At 36.1% G+C, this 20222-nt stretch overlaps 2 protein-coding genes across 3 annotated transcripts; both read right to left on the bottom strand.

Annotated features, from left to right (window-relative positions):
- Positions 1-2736: 2736 nt before the first annotated feature.
- Positions 2737-13786, bottom strand: LOC140750619 (very long chain fatty acid elongase 7-like). Of its 2 annotated transcripts, XM_073084283.1 has the most exons (7): positions 13477-13786; positions 13239-13375; positions 7110-7300; positions 6195-6329; positions 5403-5508; positions 3529-3665; positions 2737-3100 (listed from the first exon to the last, which is right to left on the bottom strand). In XM_073084283.1, exons 1-7 carry the CDS (start codon positions 13653-13655, stop codon positions 2789-2791), a joined length of 1197 nt encoding a protein of 398 aa, XP_072940384.1. In that variant the 5' UTR covers positions 13656-13786; the 3' UTR covers positions 2737-2788. The 2 variants fall into 2 exon arrangements, with proteins under 2 accessions (XP_072940384.1, XP_072940385.1); XM_073084284.1 differs by lacking the exons at positions 13239-13375; positions 13477-13786 and adding an exon at positions 7810-9212.
- Positions 13648-19435, bottom strand: LOC140750626 (very long chain fatty acid elongase 7-like). The gene is made up of 5 exons (XM_073084291.1): positions 18666-19435; positions 17947-18137; positions 14947-15081; positions 14179-14284; positions 13648-13797 (listed from the first exon to the last, which is right to left on the bottom strand). Exons 1-5 carry the CDS (start codon positions 18727-18729, stop codon positions 13778-13780), a joined length of 516 nt encoding a protein of 171 aa, XP_072940392.1. The 5' UTR covers positions 18730-19435; the 3' UTR covers positions 13648-13777.
- Between the last annotated feature and the right edge of the window lie 787 nt (positions 19436-20222).

The following is a 20222-nucleotide window of genomic DNA, read 5'->3' as shown; positions in this document are numbered from 1 at the left end:
CGAATACCATCTATTTTCAAACTACTTTTTATTTTTGGCATTGGATATTACAACCGTTTACCAGATCAAGAGATGAACCCTGTGACAGACGGACCGACTGCAGACACTTAAATTGTTGCGTTTTACCCATTTGGGTAAGGAACACTAAAATTACTCAAATATTATTATATGATTCATAATTAGATTTCCAAAATGTAAACAAAGAAATGTCATTGTCAAAATACTATTATAAGTATTGTAAACCTTAAGAAATTAACAATAAATAAAAACGTGTTTTCTTGATAGGTTGTTTACATTTTGGACACCTAATTATGAATCGGACTATATGTAGAATAGCAGTGCGGTACCCAAAACACGAACGTGGCGTTTATTGCAATTTTAAACTAGCAAAAAGCGCAGCTTTATAAGGGCTCGCGTATCGTGAATGGTATATTCAGTTTAAGATCCTATATCAAAGATGATGTGGTCACTTATTAATTAACAATAAATTATTAAATCTACCTTTCGTCAGAAGACCTATAAAGAGCAAAGCTACCTTTGATCCATAACCAGAACCACTTTAAATGCTTGTGGTGGATAACTTATATTAGATCCATTTTTTGGGATTGTAATTTTTTTGCGATTTATCCTTGGTATCTTTTTACTCTTGAATTTAAACTCTGCCATACTTATAAAATTATTGCGTCTGATTTGCAAAAAATATTTTTTAAGTGTATATAGGTATAAGCTATTGTGGATGTCTGAAACGCAGTACATTATAAGCTAATCTGGGGTCTGTTACCAATCAACAAGATGGTGAATGACCTTTATTATTCTCTTCATGTCGATTTGGGTCATTTATCAGTGAATGTTGAATTCACCACGACTTCTTTAATTTACTAAAGCTCCGAGGGATACATTCCGTACAGCTGCGAATGAGCTACTAATTAATTCTATTAAATAACATTTTTATCAATTGTTAAATTAACTATTAAATTTATGAATTAAATTAATGAATTATGTGTGTGGCCTGCTCAATTAGTTTTGTATTTTCTTTTATGTTTTTACCTAACATAACCAATTCTATACAATACAGGAACGAATTTCCGTAAAACACAATGTGATAGTTGCTAAATTATAAATTTGTCACTGGGCTTTTTGCCACAAACAAAGTATTTTTTGACGATGGAAATGAAATTTGCGGATGGATTCTAAACGGGTAGTATTTAAACGAGTGACTGCAAATAAAAGTTTTGAATGACAAAAATAATGAATTTTGGTTATAGTATTACTAAGGGAGCAACTGGCTGCGAGTGACGAGAAATCAACAGAACAGCAACTTACAAACATTTGAGCGACATAATTTGAGCGACCTAATATTTTTCTAAGTGTAAACATTACGTCCTGCGTTTTATTCAATATTAAGCAAATGTTTTTTTTTTAATACTGAGCAGCATTTTTTTTTAAATGAAGTGTTTCGAATACAAAAATCACTTTGAAAAATACTATAATAAGTAGAATATTGTGTGCTCATGTCATTGATCATGAATAAAGGTAAGGTCTGAATTCATACAGATTGGGCCCACCCGCTCGCTGGGCGCTGTCGCGCCCTGCTTCGTTTTATATTGTCTTATATGTTCCAACCTAACCTAACCAATTCAATTACAAAAACCTATCAAAAATCTATCTTAATACTAAAGTTGCCTCTCTATATTTCCAGTCGCTCACTTAGTAATGTAGTCGCTCACTTAGTAATGTAGTCGCGCAAGTTATTAAAACAGTATGTCATTATCAGTCGCTAAGGTTTTTTTTATTTGATCGTTTTATAATTTCCCACTGTAAACAAAAACTTAGATTAATCGGATATGTGGAGTTTTTGAAACTGCACTGCGTCAAAACATTTATAATATCCAACGAATATTATAAAGGCGAAAGTTTGTGAGTATGGATGGATGTTTGTGCCTTTGTGTTCTGGTTCGAAAAGTGTGGTAAGGGAAACATGATTTTTCGAGGCGTTCCAGCTTAGTCCAGTTTAGTCCAGGGGTAACGGCGCATCTGTGGCCGACCTCAGGTAGGAATATGTAATCCTATCTGGGTTTGATTGCAGATGTCCATGGACGGCTGTAGCCACTTACTACAGGTGGACTGCATGCTCGTCTGCTACTCATATATTATTTAAAAAAAAACTTATCTGAGACGTTCCAGTTTAGTCCTCAGGGGAGCGGCGCTTCTGTGGCCGACCTCTGTTAATTACAGATGTCCATGGGCGGCAGTAGCCACTTACCATCATATGGACTGTATGCTCGTCGGCTACTCCTATATTATAAAACAAAGAAAAACTTGAAACAAAACGCTTTTAAAATACACCGGTGAAACCTCGGTGAAACGCTGCCACGTTAGCATTTTCATATTTTTCATTGACATAATTATGTCATAAATGTCCGCATTCATCATGACGTTTTTTTTATTCTGCCATTATTTAAACAAAAATAATCCAAGTTATACAGCCATCAATGTTACACTAAATTTAAATTTGATAAAAAAGTGTTTTTTTTTTTGTGTACAAAACCTTATTTCAATCGTGTTGGTCCAATCTAGACATGACCTTAAGTAACTATGTTAAGTTTCAAATTTATAAGCCCTGTAGTTTTTTCAAAAAAGGGATGGAAAGCTTGCAAGATTTTCGAATTATAGAGGACTCGCTTCGCTCGCCTAATAAATAATAAATAAATAATCGCCTAATAAATAAATAATAATTTAAATCAACTAATAATAAATCTGTTTTATTAAAGTCATCGTTTGACAAAAATCACTTTTCTGTGCGAGAAGCGGTAACCCTGTGGCTTAATACAGACTTTTGAAAAAAGATCTCATCTTCTTTGGATACTTCAAATACTTCATTCTTATTGCTAACTCTTCCATTTGTTGTTTGACTATCTGTAGCTATCTTTTCCTTTTTATCTTCAGGTTTCTTTACATATGATTTTATGTAGAAATCTAGAAATAGAATAAGCATGAAGATATTTGATGGTACCAAGAGGGCGACGGTGATACGTGGGTAGTTACAATCTTCTTTAAATGGTAAACTTAGCATATGAATTGCGACCCACGCTAGCTGGACCTAAAACCGAAGAATATTATGGTTAAGAAATGTAAGTAAATAAACCGTAAAACAGTAATAACAAAGTAGTCGCAGCGTAGCAAACAAGTATGTAATACATTTGATGGTAAGTGGCTACTGCCGTCCATGGAACTCTGTGATCAACCTCTGATAAGATTAAATTTAAACACACCATTGGCCACAGATGCGTTGCCCATGAGGACAAACTTGAAACATCTCTTATATGTATGTCTCTCTTTCCCTTGTTTTCTATGCTACTTGGTACTATTAGATATCCACTAATTACATTCTACCTTCGAACGTCTAGACGCATGGCAGGCTACCACCCCTATCAAGGCCTCATCAAAGCTTACCATCAGGCGAGATCGAGGCCAAAAGCGTGTCTATCAACTACTAAAAAATAATGATGCATAAAAGGCAATACTAACAATTTGCAATTGAGTGATGTGTTTCTTCCACCAGGCGGAGTTGTTGACGCTGGGTACACTGATAGTGAGAAAGTAGTAGAAATACATGACAATATGGACGAAGGAGTTGATGACACTGATGAATGAGCCGTGACCCCCTGTAATTAAAACGAATAAAGAGATTAAAACGCCTGAGATTAAAACGAATCATAAAATGCTTCTTCAAAAAAATGTTGTCGCGTCTAGTTGAAGTCTCTCGAGTCCTAAACTGGAGCATATTTTGGCCAAAGAAATTACGCTAGAAATAGTTGTGGTGAAGGTACGGTCTCTATGTTCGAATTGTGCTAGTTCTATCACCATTCAAATTTCACTTGCTGATTGTTGAAGATTTACTAATAAATATTATACGGTTTATTCTCGTATCAAAACCCTAGCCAGTAAATTGTCTTTCGTCGTTTTTGTTTCGTCTGAAAATTATGCGATTTTAATAATTTTCTCACGGCTCCTTTACTCCACTCTTCCACGGTATGATACGAAGCAGGGCCGGATTTAGAGGTCAAGAGGCCTTGGGGCAACAAAGGAGTGGAGGCCCCCTAGCCCCAAATTATTTTCCGAATAAAATGAACAATTTTTTCAGTTGAGTTTTTCAATAAATATTTTAGTGTGAAACGCAGGTAAGATTCTTCTAGTATTCATGTTTGTACAAAGTACTGTAGATAAAGCTAAAACAGAGAAAAAATATCAAAGGAAAAGATATATATGTCGCAGGCAGTTGAGAATATAATTCGATATTAAGTGGGTTTCTGTTCAAAACATTGTAATTAGATTATAGTTTTTAAAAAAATAACACTATATTAACTTTACGATAAATTCTGCACGAATATTTGATTTAATAATTCAAATTTGGAACTGTATCGAGTAAACACTTGACGTATTTCCGAACGCCATTGAACAATGCTGTTTGGTGGGAATTAGGGGCGTGGTCCACCCCTACATAAGAACCATGAAAGAGCTCTGCTCCCAACAGAACTGTTGGTTTACCTGGTAGCGTCTTGCACTGTATATTGCATAAGCGGAATCGCTAGCGCGATACCCTATGCTTTAGCTGTATTGCCTGAACAAGGCGATACGCTATTCGGGTGGACGTGTGGCCACTTTACGAACATAGAGCTGAGGCTCTGTTCGTCTCTATTCGGGTGGTTGTGTAACCACTATACGAACATAGAGCTGAGGCTCTGTTCATCTCTATTCGCGTGGTTGTGTAACCACTATACGAACATAGAGCTAAGGCTCTATTCGTCACTATTTGGGTGCCTGTGAGGTCACTATACGAACATAAAGCTAAGGCTCTGTTCGTCACTATTCGGGTGGCTGTGAGGCCACTATTCGAACATAGAGCTAAGACTCTGTTCGTCACTATTCGGGTGGCTGTGTTGCCACTATACGAACGTAGAACTAAGGTTCTGTTCGTCATTATTCGAGTGGTGGTGTTGCCATTATATGAACGTAGAATTAAGATTCTGTTTGCAACTATTTTAATTTTGTTTTACTATTTGTACACCTATTAATATATTGAGTGTTGTCCTATCCTGTAAGATTAGTGTGTAAATAAACCCTTTGATTATTATTTATGGATATCTAATCCCTGCAATATGGAAATCCTGACCTTCCTTCCTTGGCTCCAGATCCTACATATATATATATTTTACTAGTGTTTACTAGTCGGAATTAAAAAAAAATCCGAAGTCTCTATTGTGGGGGCCCCTCTTTTGTGGAGGCCCCGGGGCTGCTGCCCCGGTTGCCCTCCCTTAAATCCGGCCCTGATACGAAGACACGGAAAAGTACTAAGATTATTTAATTATTTTTTAAACATTTTGTCTTTACTTTTTACTCACCAGGTAAAAAAGTTATGGCGACCCAGCCCATTATAACCGTATTAAAATGATGGAATAGATGAAGAAACGACGCCTGATTGAATTTTTTACGAAGTATGAAGAACACCTGAAATTCATAAAGTACGAACAATGTATTGTTTATGTTGCTGTAATCTTAGCTTAGGTGGTTCATACATCTGCACTAATTGACTAACAAAACTACTATTATTTACTATTATTATTTTACTATTATTTATTTATTGACTATGTATAAAATTGAAACAGGCGTAATTTGACATAGTATTTAAAACTTTTTATAAATAAAGATGTATGACCACGGAACAGAAAAAAATAATGTATGACCATAAGTTATGTTTATTTCCCCTTTTCTCTTCACAATAAAACCGTGAAATAGTGGTATTCTGGAAGCATTTTACAAAATGATGATTATGATTAGTATGGTTGCTCATTTAGACATAAGAGGGTTGCTATTGAAAAATATCATTAGTCAAAACACAGGTTTTTAATATTTGACGCTGACTTCATTTAACGATGAAATCTAAGAAAACTATTGATACAGATACAAATACTCTTAAAGTCAAACACAGTACAATGATACGATACGATACGAATACGATGTCGTATTTGTTAAATTTTGTATGACGTCGCATTGAGCAACGATGCGACACCTTATCGGGTAAGTTTTAGCCTTAACGGCTAACTTTGTCGTTTTCGTATGAGCATTGTGTGCACGGCATACACATATTCTGCTAATATTCTTTAAGGAAAATCATTAAAAAACGTATAAATCACCGTATCGAACAGATCCAGGTATTTCAGCAAATAGTAATGGTAGACGGCTTCAGCAGCCCTTATAGCTTTGTAGTCGTTGGAGTAGTCCACGCTACATGCAAAGTTATTATTCCACCCCCACGCGTACCACAAGGCCTGAAATATATAAAACTATTTTAATGAAATTGAAGCAAATGAGGATGCAAACCACATCTGCATGGGCATCAACTCCGAATCAGATTATGAGTTCTACCTGAGAAATAATCGATAGGCCTTGGGTATACCGAAATATTTCGGTCTCTGTAGTTTAAGGACTAAAAAAGGGCTATGTCTGCCTGTTACTATCATCTGCCTGTTATAACAGTACCCGCACATACTGTCGTGCACTTCACATGGTTTGGTGAGCTTCATGCTCACCAGGTCGGAGCCCGACAGGGCAACGACCTCAGAGGACCCCGGTTACATTTAATTGGATATCCTGGAGTCCAAGGCCGGCTAAACAGGGAGTTTTAATACGGTTAAAGTCCCACATAACCCAGCGTCGTTCCCACGTTCTCGGGTATCGTTTGAAGGTTTCCACCATGTAACCAAAAACATGCCTCGTTTTTCTCTCCGCAACCATACCCTTCAAGATACAACAATTATGTAGAACAGCTTACACTGCTGTAGTAATGAAGAAATAAGTATGCCTAATGTGTCAATATGTTTATCAACGTCGTGAGATTTGACATAAATGTAGTCGTGTCGTGTGGTGTCGTGACGGCGCTGTAGCAGAGTAGTATGTAGTATCGTAGCTATTATTAACCCACCGAGGCAGTTTGTCTGTCAGTCAGTGGCGGTCTAATTAAGCAGATATTTGCGAAACATTTTTGAAATTTAATATTTGATTTTATATGATATTCCAAACTACTTATAAAAAATATATATCAAAGTTACCTCAATAAACACGTAGGTACACAACACAACTTGTATAAAGTTGTAGACGATCATAGCCTTGTCCACATTGTAAGCAGGACGATTCTTCATCCATCTGGGACCCCATTTCAATACGAACATGAGGTAAAGGCCTAGAATACAAAGACCATGAGCAGGTTTCGCCACTAACGGCCAGTCTTGTGTCCTAGGATCTGAAATGAAAGTAGTTCCATAACACCAACGTATCCCATACATTTATAACTATACTATGTATTATAAATATATACACTATTACATATGTATACATTAATTAGGTAATTGTCACTTAAAGTCCAGCAGTTTTGGAGATTATCCAGAGCAAACAGACGGACAGAATACTGATTGTTTTTTTTTTTTTGTTATAAGTATATTATAGGAAAAAAACATCTTTTGATATTACAAACATACGTTACAATTTTAGTTATTTGTGAAGGTGGTAGAACTCTTTGTGGTTCGACACCGGCGGCACCACCGCAAAACCTATTTCTACTTAATAACAGCAGTATTAGGCGCTGAAAGGTGTTCCAGCTTAGTCCTCAGGGGTATCAGTGGCCGACCTCAGGTAGGAATATTTAATCATATCTGGGATTACAGATGTCCATGCGGCAGTAGCCATTTACCATCAGGTGGACTGTATGCTCGTCTGCTACTCCTAAAAAAAAGATTATTATATTACACTTACCGGCTCCTGCAGTTTCCATAATAAATTGGTATCCATTATAAAACTTTTTAAGTAGCACAACCATTTTTTAATAATACAATTTTTTATTTATACTTCACATGAAAATTTGAATACAATTTCCAATAATGTATTATGATATTTGTAATAAGAGCTCATAAATTATTAATATGCATAGAATGAAACATTAAAATATGCCGTTCGTATTTTAATTGATAATTTTACTGTTGTTGTACTGCTGTACTGTGGTAAACAAGTAATATGTGGAAAGTTAATAACTTTTACAGAATTTAATTGTTACATCTAGACAAAAGGCCGTGCATCCACCAAATTCCGCACGCACGCAATAAAATAAACTTCACTAAGAAAATCAAAGTCTTTAGCTGGCCCTAATCAATCACGTGTGTCTTCTTCCCAATGTTAATTCTGACTAACGTAACGTGTTACTATCATTTGAAAAAGAAAATTACGGAATCGATTTCAATAAAATTAGAATTGACATGTGCATGTAATTAGTACTAATTAGTATTAATTGAATTATTTATCCAGCAACTTTGGTCGCGTATTTTAATGCTCAGCATTACGCGACGAAATCTACAATCACTTACGCCCCTTATCAATAAATCAATCTATCGAATTTTTTGCCAACCAAATATCGAAATTTGCCAATTTTCGGCTTACTAATTTTATTAGACAAACATTAAATTAGTTCACTCCGGGAAAATAATTAGCTCGACTTGGCGGAGGCACTGCCGTGCCTCCAGATAGTAGGTACGTTATTTATTTTAAAACACAAAATGTACATTTTATGATAAATCGAAAGTAATTTCGTAAGCAAAAGTTTAATTAATAAATGCCAAAAAGAATTATTTATTAATGACGTGTATTCATAATGTATTATATGCAAAATAATAAAATATATCATTGTGTGTTAATTGATTTGGCGGTGTCGCTCCTATTGTTGTAAATTTCCAAAATACAAGTCAAGTAATATTTGCATACACTCTTTAGGTGCTATCCAAGGTACTGTATCTGTAGTGCCTGTGTGTCCATTGCACCTAGAAATAGGGAATGCTAGTATTTTTTGGTTATGAGTGTTAAAAGATTCATTTGCATATTCATTCTTAAACTATTTAGGTAGTTATTTTTATGAGTCAAATCCAATATTATGTCGTTTTTTTTATAATATATGAATAGCAGCAACCGTGCAGTCCACCTGATGGTAAGTGATTACTGCGGTCCATGGATATCTGCAATGCAACCCCAGTTAGGATAAGATTTCAACCTGCCGTCGACCGCCTAAGCTGGGATACCTCAGAAAAATATGTCTCCCTTACCACACATTTCATACCAGAACACAACAGCGCTTAACAATGCTGTTTTTAGGCAGAAATAGGTGTAACGGTGGTGCCGCCGGAGTCGAACCACAGAGGGTTCAACCCGAATTTTGATATTTAATCTTCATAATAACAGTAAATTTATTCGAATAACAAAGTATGGTTGCAAGTGGTACGGTTTAGTTAGTCAAAGGTCAACTTACCTGAATTGTGACGTTATTTTGTTGTGAAATAATTACCATGTTAAGTACCTATAATAATATAAGTAAATAATAATAATAAGTAAATAAGTACCACGCTGTTAGTTGCTTAAGGGCCGCTGAAGGAACTGGAAGTTGTACGAAACCAGTAGAAATGAAAAAGGGCACAACAAAGATTTAGTAATTATTGAGAAAATCGAGATAAATATCTTTTGGTTTTTGGCGAAAAATATACAAGAATACTAGTGGTGCCCGCGGCTTCGCCCGCATTTTAAATAAACTAGCAAAAAGCGCAGCTTTATAAGGGCTCGCGTATCGTGAATGGCGTATTCAGTTTAAGATCCTATATCAAGGATGATGTGGTCACTTATTAATTAACAATAAATTATTAAATCTACCATTCGTCAGAAGACCTATGAAGAGCAAAGCTACCTTTGATCCAGAACCAAAACCACTTTAAATGCTTGTGGTAGATAACTTATATTAGATCCATTTTTTGGGATTGTAATTTTTTTGCGATTTATCCTTGGTATCTTTTTACTCTTGAATTTAAACTCCGCCATACTTATAAAATTATTGCGTCTGATTTGCAAAAAATATTTTTTAAGTATACATAGGTATAAGCTATTGTGGATGTCTGAAACGCAGTACATTATACGCTAATCTGGGGTCTGTTACCAATCAACAAGATGGTGAATGACCTTTATTATTCTCTTCATGTCGATTTGGGTCATTTATCAGTGAATGATGAATTCACCACGACTTCTTTAATTTACTAAAGCTCCGAGGGATACATTCCGTACAGCTGCGAATGAGCTACTAATTAATTCTATTAAATAACATTTTTAACAATTGTTAAATTAACTATTAAATTTATGAATTAAATTAATGAATTATGTGTGTGGCCTGCTCAATTAGTTTTGTATTTTCTTCTATTTTTCTACCTAACATAACCAATTCTATACAATACAGGAACGAATTTCCGTAAAACACAATGCGATAGTCGCTAAATTGTAAATTTGTCACTGGGCTTTTTGTCACAAACAAAGTATTTTTTGACGATGGAAATGAAATTTGCGGATGGATTCTAAACGGGTAGTATTTAAACAAGTGACTGCAAATAAAAGTTTTGAATGGCAAAAATAATGAATTTTGGTATTACTAAGGGAGCAACTGGCTGCGAGTGACGAGAAATCAACAGAACAGCAACTTACAAACATTGATTTGAGCGACCTAATATTTTTCTAAGTGTAAACATTACGTCCTGCGTTTTATTCAATATTTAGCAAATGTTTTCTTTTTTTAATACTGAGCAGCATTTTATTTTAAATGAAGTGTTTCGAATACAAAAATCACTTTGAAAAATACTATAATAAGTAGAATATTGTGTGCTCGTGTCATTGATCATGAATAAAGGTAAGGTCTGAATTCATACAGATTGGGCCCACCCGATCGCTGGGCGCTGTCGCGCCCTGCTCGCTTCGTTTTAATTGTCTTATATGTTCCAACCTAACCTAACCAACTCAATTACAAAAACCTAATCTATCTTAACACTAAAGTTGCCTCTCTATATTTCCAGTCGCTCACTTAGTAATGTAGTCGCACAAGTTATTAAAACAGTATGTCATTATCAGTCGCAATTTTTTTTTTTTTATTTGATCGTTTTATAATTTCCCACTGTAAACAAAAACTTAGGTTAATCGGATTGTGTTTTTGAAACTGCACTGCGTCAAAACATTTATAATCTCCAACGAATATTATAAAGGCGAACGTTTGTGAGTATGGATGGATGTTTGTGCCTTATATTAATCGGATTTGAATGAAACTTTACAGTATTACAGTCTATAAGTACACCAGTATAACCTGGAGAATACAATTCATAAAGATATGGCTATACTATACTTAGTTGTCAGAGCTATATTGATGTACCTACCATACGATGATACGTAAATTTTATATGAATGGATTAATAGTAATTAATTAGATACATTTTCGGTACGCATATTGTAAATAGATTAACTTTTTCTTTGACACTAAATAAATCGGACGGATAGTTTAAATTAAGGTGGTAGAACCCTATGTGGTTCGACTCCGGCGGCACCACCGCCACACCTAGTTCTGCCTCATAACAGCAGCGCTGTATTCTGGTTCGAAAAGTGTGGTAAGGGAAACATGGTTTTTCGAGGCGTTCCAGCTTAGTCCAGTTTAGTCCAGGGGTAACGGCGCATCTGTGGCCGACCTCAGGTAGGAATATGTAATCCTATCTGGGTTTGATTGCAGATGTCCATGGACGGCTGTAGCCACTTACTACAGGTGGACTGCATGCTCGTCTGCTACTCATATATTATTAAAAAAAAAACTTATCTGAGACGTTCCAGTTTAGGCCTCAGGGGAGCGGCGCTTCTGTGGCCGACTTCTGTTAATTACAGATGTCCATGGGCGGCAGTAGCCACTTACCATCATATGGACTGTATGCTCGTCGGCTACTCCTATATTATAAAACAAAGAAAAACTTGAAACAAAACGCTTTTAAAATACACCGGTGAAACCTCGGTGAAACGCAGCCACGTTAGCATTTTCATATTTTTGATTGACATAATTGTCATAAATGTCTGCATTCATCATGACGTTTTTTTTTATTCTGCCATTATTTAAACAAAAATAATCCAAGTCATACAGCCATCAATGTTACACTAAATTTAAATTTGATAAAAAAGTGTTTTTTTTTTTTGTACAAAACCTTATTTCAATCGTGTTGGTCCAATCTAGACATGACCTTAAGTAACTATGTTAAGTTTCAAATTTATAAGCCCTGTAGTTTTTTCAAAAAAGGGATGGAAAGCTTGCAAGATTTTCGAATTATAGAGGACTCGCTTCGCTCGCCCTAATAATATGAGATGGTAGCGAAGTCTGTCGAATCCAATGTGAAACTTTCCAAAATCAACAACTACTTACGAATTAAAAATTAATTAAAAAAAACTTTTCCCACGAACTAAATTGTGAATTGATCTAAATTTATTTATATTATGATTTTATTATCGTAATATTACTTTAATATCGTCAAAAATAAGAAACTACGATTTGACATTTGTTTTCTTGATAGGTCAACACCTTTGTTTACATTTTGGACACCTAATTATGAATCGGACTATATATATAATAGCCGTGCGGTACCCAAAAACGCTCGCGGCGTTTATTGCAAGTTTAAATAATATAAATCTACTAATAATAAATGTGTTTTATTAAAGTCATCGTTTGACAAAAATCACTTTTCTGTGCGAGAAGCGGGAACCCTGTGGCTTAATACAGACTTTTGAAAAAAGATCTCATCTTCTTTGGATACTTCAAATACTTCATTCTTATTACTAACTCTTCCATTTGTTGTTTGACTATCTGTAGCTATCTTTTCCTTTTTATCTTCAGGTTTCTTTACATATGTTTTTATGTAGAAATCTAGAAATAGAATAAGCATGAACACATTTGATGGTACGATGAGGGCGACGGTGATACGTGGGAAGTTGCAATCTTCTCTGAATAGTAAACTTAGCATGTGAATTGCGCACCACGCTAGCTGGATCTGAAACCGAAGAATATTATGGTTAAGATAAGTAAGTTAATTACTGTATAAAGATTTTCAGAATAATTAAATTAATAATTGTAATAACCTCGTAGCCTAACGTAAACGTAGCAAACGAGCTAATAATACACTCGTGGTCAACCTCAAGATTAGATTAAAACACACCGTTGGCCACAGATGCGTTGCCCTTGAGGAGTAACTTGAAACTTCTCCGATAACTATGTCTACATTTCCCTTGCTTTCTATGCTACATGGCAAGATTAGAATTGCACTAACTATCTGCATAAATTCTGCATAAAATTCTAAGCCAATACTTACAATTTGCAATTGAGTGATGTGCTTCTTCCACCAGGCGGAGTTTTTCACGCTGGGTATAGTGATAGTAAGAAAGTAGTAGAAATACATGACAATGTGGACGAAGGAGTTGATAACACCAATGAATGTGCCATGGCCTCCTAAAATTAAAATGAATGAAGAATATTTTTTTTTGTTAACGAGGGGGAAACCTTCAAAAGGGAGTCGGCGCTGTGGGAGAAAAACAGGGTGGGACTATTACCGGACTAAAACTCCTCGTAAACGTCCTCGGCTTTGCATGAAGGTCTCCGGGATCTCCAAAGGAACGCAACCGGAGTTCTTTAAGCGCGTTGCCCCGTCTGGCACCACCCAGCTGAGCATATCGCTCGCCACACCGTCATTTGTACACGACGGTATGCGACCACACATACCGCCGCTCATCCCGGGGTCGTTGGCCGGTCGGTTTGAGCTCCCACTATTGCCATCCGCAACCCAGGAAGCCCCTTTTAGTCACCTCTTACGACAGTCAGGGGATACCGTAGCCCAATTCTGGTCCCGGAACTTCAGGGACGTTTCTGGAGACCTAAGGGTTGGTGCGTATTTTGTTTAAAGAACTTCTCCACGCTACACATTGTTGTGGCGGTGGTATCTCTAAGTTCGATTTACAATGGTTTTATCACCTTTCAAATTTTACTTGCTGATTGTTGAAGGCTTACTAAAAATATAAGATGGTTTATATCAAAGCCCAAGTCTATTTTTATTATGTACACATTTAGTAAGTACGTTTCGTTCGTTTCGTTTCGCATGAAAGTTTTGCGTTTTTAAAGTATTGTATCACTTCTCCTGGTATAATAAGAAGACAAGGAAAAGTAATGAGATTCTTTAATTAATTTTGATAGAATATTTTATGTCTAATATCTTTATGTCTAATGTCTATATATTTTTGAGTCTATGCTCTACTCACCAGGTAAAAAAGTTATGGCGGCCCAGCCCATTATAACCACATTAAAATGATGGAATAGATGCAGAAACGACGCTTGATTGAATTTCTTACGAAGTATGAAGAACACCTGAAATACATACAATAAAAAATAATAACAGATCATCAACCAAAATGCTATGTAGGAAAGGGTAATATAAAACAAGTGACTATTTCACTGATATAAGTTTGAAGTAGCGTCAGCTCAACTTGCGCTATTATCGTGAGTTGACATATGAAACTATTTAAAAGATTTGTGCTATAGTCTCTTTTGGCGCTTCTCGTCATAATGAAACCGTGCGGATAGTGGTAGATTGATATTTAAACAAAATTTTCTCAATAAAAAAAAATGATTTTAACTTCACGGTAACTTGCTTCTTTTTACCGACACCCATATCTAGAATTGTATCCTAGATCCGTTATTTACAACATTCCCAGGAACATAGGGAAGGCTTTAAAATACATGATATAGTAAAAACCAAACACAAGACTTCTTTCGTTTAACACTAAAATGCAGCTGGTTCTTAAAACACATTGTAGATAAAATCAACAACGAAAGTTACGATGTTGTATTTGCATATTATTGTACGATATACATGTAAATTTTGAGCGACGATGCGGCGCCATATCGCCTAACAGCCCTAACGGCTAACTTCTCTTGTCGTTTTCGTATGACCATTGTGTGTAAGGCATAAAATTATTCCTTTCCACTAATATTCTCTAAGGAAAATCACTAAAAAACGTATAAATCACCGTATCGAACAGATCCAGGTATTTCAGCAAATAGTAATGGTAGACGGCTTCAGCAGCCCTTATGGCTTTGTAGTCGTTAGAGTAGTCCACGCTACATGCAAAGTTATTATTCCACCCCCACGCGTACCACAAGGCCTGAAATATATAAAACATTTTAATGAAGTTGAAGCAAACGAGATTGCAGTCCACCTTAATATGTGATTATATTCGCATAGACATTTGTAATCAAATCCAAATATGACTGGAATTCTACCTGAGAATTCTCAGGTAAAATTATCTCCGTTACCACACTCTGCAAGGTATAATCAAACTAGAACATATAAAGCACAAGTGAGACCCTACATGGAGTACTGCTCGCATCTCTGGGCAGGGGCGCCCCAATACCAACCTAACCCACTTAACTCCGTGCAGAAACGCGCGGTCCGGAGCGCTATGACATGGGGCTCTTCAAAAAAGGTGCAAAAAGAGCTCTCCTTCAAAGCCGGCGATGCATTGGCGACTCCTGTGGTTTTGCAAATATCCATAGGCGGCGTTGGCTACTTTCCATCAGGTAGCACTTCTGCTTAATCGTTAGGTTGAACAATAAAAAAAAGAACAATAGTATAAACAGGAACAATAACATCACTGCTGCAGTAGTGTATAAATAAGTAGTCATATTATGAAACTCCGAAATAAAAAATTGTCCAAAACCGTTACCGAATCTGATATCAAGGTTTGAAATATTTTGAATACTTAGGGGAGAAGTTTAAATAAGACACATCATAAAGGATTTTCGTCTGATAGTCGACACAGTACCCGCACGCGTTACTTAATAACAAACGATTTCATAATTGTATTTTTTTTTACAATTACTTAAAAATCTTATATTCATAACCGAAAGTATCGGATTATCTAAAATAATTCCATAACCGTATCCAGATTCGAAATCTCATATCTATAACGTCCCTAGAAATAAGTAGAGACACTCAGGTTTTTGAGACAAATATAATGACACCTTAACTGTCGAAATGTATCCAGCCGTTTGTTAGATCCGAAATAAAGAAAGATAAACATACAAGATACTCGCGAAAAACATAACCATTCCTCTGGCAGTCGGGTAAAAAAAAATTACAGAAGAATTTATAGAAGTGCTTAGTGAAATTAACGCCATTGTAGAAAGTAGTGAGATTGACACTGCTTATATTCTAGGTGACTTTAACGCGCATCCGAATAAAGTGTTCTTTAAAGAATTTATGTGTTTTTGTTATGAACGAAGGTGGCTGCGTGCAGACGTGATCAAGCTGGGGGGGCTGTCATGTGGTTTGTACACTTATATTAGTGAGAGTCATAACTGTAGGAGATGGCTTGATCACTGTTTTGTAACAGAGTCAGCTTCGAAATCTATTATTGATGTAGTAGTTAATTACGATGTATTTTGGTCGGATCACTTTCCACTGGAGGTAAAATGTAAATGGGAAAATTTACCTAATACCGAAAACTGTATGTAATAGTGCAACTATAGATATAGGTACGGTGGGGAGAGAGGGACGCTCCACAGATAATGAAATATAGTGAGGAATGTCATCTGAATTTAAAAGATCTTGTTTTTCCAGCGGAATGTAAAAATTGTACTGATACATTATGTAACGAGTTGGAGCACAGGGTAATTTGATACAATCATGCCAGGAAGGACTTTAGGGCCTTCTGGAAGCATACAAAAAAGCTGGAAACTAGAGCGTGCCTGCCCGGTAGGGTCAGTGTGAGCCAGGCCAGATTGCTGAAGTTTTCAGGAAGCACTTCGTGGTGGAAATTCGCGTGGTTTCCGTGGCTGGGCTCGACGAGGGGCCCGTTATCAGTAGTGGTACATTACATGTGTGAAGTACACCGTTCAGTATTACGCTTCTAGAGGAACGCCAGTCTACTCCTGTTTTCTAGACTTGTCAAAGGCATTCGACAGGGTATCGTACAGCATTTTATGGGATAAGCTCGTGAGGGAAACTAATACGCCCAGGGAGGTCGTAACATTAACGAAGTATTGGTACCAGCATCAAACTAATATGGTAAGATGGGCTGGCTCATACTCGAAGGAGTTCAGGTTGGAATGTGAGGTGAGGCAGGGCGGATTTACCTCTCCTAGGCTTTTCAAGCTGTATATAAACGGACTGATTGAGGGACTCAGCAGAGCCGGAGTGGGCTGCTCGATTGATGGGGTATATGTTAATAACATCAGCTATGCCGATGACATGGTTCTGTTAAGTCCTTCAGTCAGAGGACTTCATGTGCTGATCAACATATGTGAGAGGTATGCGGTGACACATGGCCTCAGGCATAACACTAAAAAGAGTAAACTCCTTATATTTAAAGCGGGAAATAAAACACGAATGACCGTAACCGTACCTGTCAAGCTTGAAGGCTCGATCTTGAGCAGAGTCACTAAGTTTAAATACCTGGGGCACTGGGTCAACGCTAATGACCTCGACGTTGAAAGGGAGCGTAGGGCATTGGCGGTGAGGTGCAACATGTTGGCGCGCAAAGTGTAGTGCAGATGTCAAAGTCACATTATTCAAGGCATACTGTCAAACTTCCTATACGTGCAGCCTATGGGCCAAATGTACACGCAAATCCCTCAATGCCCTAAGAGATCAGTACAATAATGGTTTCAGGATGCTGTTGGGGCTGCCCCGCTTCTGTAGTGCATCCAGTATGTTTAATGGGACTCGAGTGGATAGTTTCCAAACTACCATTCGGAAACGTGTAGCCTCAATCATGCAGAGGGTGAGGGACAGCAACAACTGTCTCCTGAACACAATATTAGATCATGTAAATTGCCCAACTAATAAATTTTAGCAATTTTTGATTAAGCACTGGAATGCATGCAGCATGCGTTTCAGAGGCGTAAGTTCATTTTATTACTAACATAGATAATAAGTATTTACTAACAATATATGGATCTTGTCCGAAATAAAGAATTATTATTATTATTATTAAAAGGAAACAAAATTTTATTTAATCGAAGTTTACCTCAATAAACACGTAGGTACACAACACAACTTGTATAAAGTTGTAGACGATCATAGCCTTGTCCACATTGTAAGCAGGACGATTCTTCATCCATCTGGGACCCCATTTCAATACGAACATGAGGTAAAGGCCTAGAATACAAAGACCATGAGCAGGTTTCGCCACTAACGGCCAGTCTCGTGTCCTAGGATCTGAAATGAAAGTAGTTCCATAACACCAACGTATCCCATACATTTATAACTATACTATGTATTATAAATATATACACTATTACATATGTATACATTAATTAGGTAATTGTCACTTAAAGTCCAGCAGTTTTGGAGATTATCCAGAGCAAACAGACGGACAGAATACTGATTGTTTTTTTTTTATTATAAGTATATTATACATTTTTTTATTGTCATTTAGGAAAAAGCACCTTTAGATATTACAAACATACGTTACAATTTTAGTTATTTGTGAAGGTGGTAGAACCCTTTGTGATTCGACTCCGGCGGCACCACCGCCACACCTATTTCTACTTAATAACAGCCGTATTAGGCGCTGAAAGGTGTTCCAGCTTAGTCCTCAGGGGTATCTGTGGCCGACCTCAGGTAGGAATATTTAATCATATCTGGGATTACAAATGTCCATGCGCGGCAGTAGCCATTTACCATCAGGTGGACTGTATGCTCGTCTGCTACTCCTAAAAAAAATGATTATTATATTACACTTACCGGCTCCTGCAGTTTCCATAATAAATTGGTAACCATTATAAATCTTTTTAAGTAGCACAACCATTTTTTAATAATACAATTTTTTATTTATACTTCACATGAAAATTTGAATACAATTTCCAATAATGTATTATGATATTTGTAATAAGAGCTCATAAATTATTAATATGCATAGAATAAAACATTAAAATATGCCGTTCGTATTTTAATTGATAATTTTACTGTTGTTGTACTGCTGTACTGTGGTAAACAAGTAATATGTGGAAAGTTAATAACTTTTACAGAATTTAATTGTTACATCTAGACAAAAGGCCGTGCATCCACCAAATTCCGCACGCACGCAATAAAATAAACTTCACTAAGAAAATCAAAGTCTTTAGCTGGCCCTAATCAATCTCGTGTGTCTTCTTCCCAATGTTAATTCTGACTAACGTAACGTGTTACTATCATTTGAAAAAAAAAAATTGGAATCGATTTCAATAAAATTAGAATTGACATGTGCATGTAATTAGTATTAATTGAATTATTTATCCAGCAACTTTGGTCGCGTATTTTAATGCTCAGCATTACGCGACGAAATCTACAATCACTTACGCCCGTTATCAATAAATCAATCTATCGAATTTTTTGCCAACCAAATATCGAAATTTGTCAATTTTCGGCATACTAGAAATTCTAATTTTATTAGACAAAAATTAAATTAGTTGACTCCGGGAAAATAATTATAGTGCGTTATATATTTTAAAACACACAATGTGCATTTTATGATAAATCAATAGTACATTACGATACGCGTGGCCAAAGTAGCCTATTTTTGCACGGCGTGAAGTTAGCGCCCGAGCGCAGCGAGGGTGCTAAACGCCGTGCAGATAATAGGCTACTTTTGTCACAAGTATCGTATACTATTTTATAGCTCGTGTGACATAAACCCGCTTATACTTGTGAAGAAATATGAAAAAATATGATAATTATTTTGAAACTTATAAATGATTGAAACTAAAAATTATGAACTAAAAAAGCAATAAAAATGTGACACAACCAAAACCATTGAAATTTAGAAAATTTAGTAATTTTTCTGCACTTGTGATAAAGACAAATCTAATACCACACATACGTCGAAATCTATCAAGCCATTTAGGCTACATACAGGCGTATTATATACATAACTAATACTAGTGATACAGTAGAAAATCGATTATCCGGACCTTAATTATAAATATTCGCGATTGTTCGGATTGTGAAACGTGAACAAGTAACTTTGTAATAACCCTTACAAATCAGCCACATTTTGTGTGACTTGTGCATTTAAATTCCGGAAAGTCGCCAAATCGCAACAAAATAGTTACTATAAAAAACAAAAACCAGATTGCTAAAAATATAACCTATGCTATCGCCACAATTTAGACGAATTCAGCGATACATCATGTATCAAAATTAATGAAGTCGTTTGAGTTTGCCAAAGAATGAAAAATACATACGTAACAAACATATAGTCCAAAAACATCACCTTCCTAAATCGGTTTAAATAGCTTTTCTTCATAAACTCAATTATCCAAA

The sequence above is a fragment of the Epargyreus clarus genome, unplaced genomic scaffold, assembly GCF_041222505.1.
Source record: "Epargyreus clarus isolate Ecla_fem2 unplaced genomic scaffold, WU_Ecla_fem_2.2 ptg000021l, whole genome shotgun sequence".
Taxonomy (NCBI): domain Eukaryota; kingdom Metazoa; phylum Arthropoda; class Insecta; order Lepidoptera; family Hesperiidae; genus Epargyreus; species Epargyreus clarus.
The sequence above is the reverse complement of the archived record's forward strand: the minus strand, read 5'-3'. Positions and strand labels throughout refer to the sequence as shown.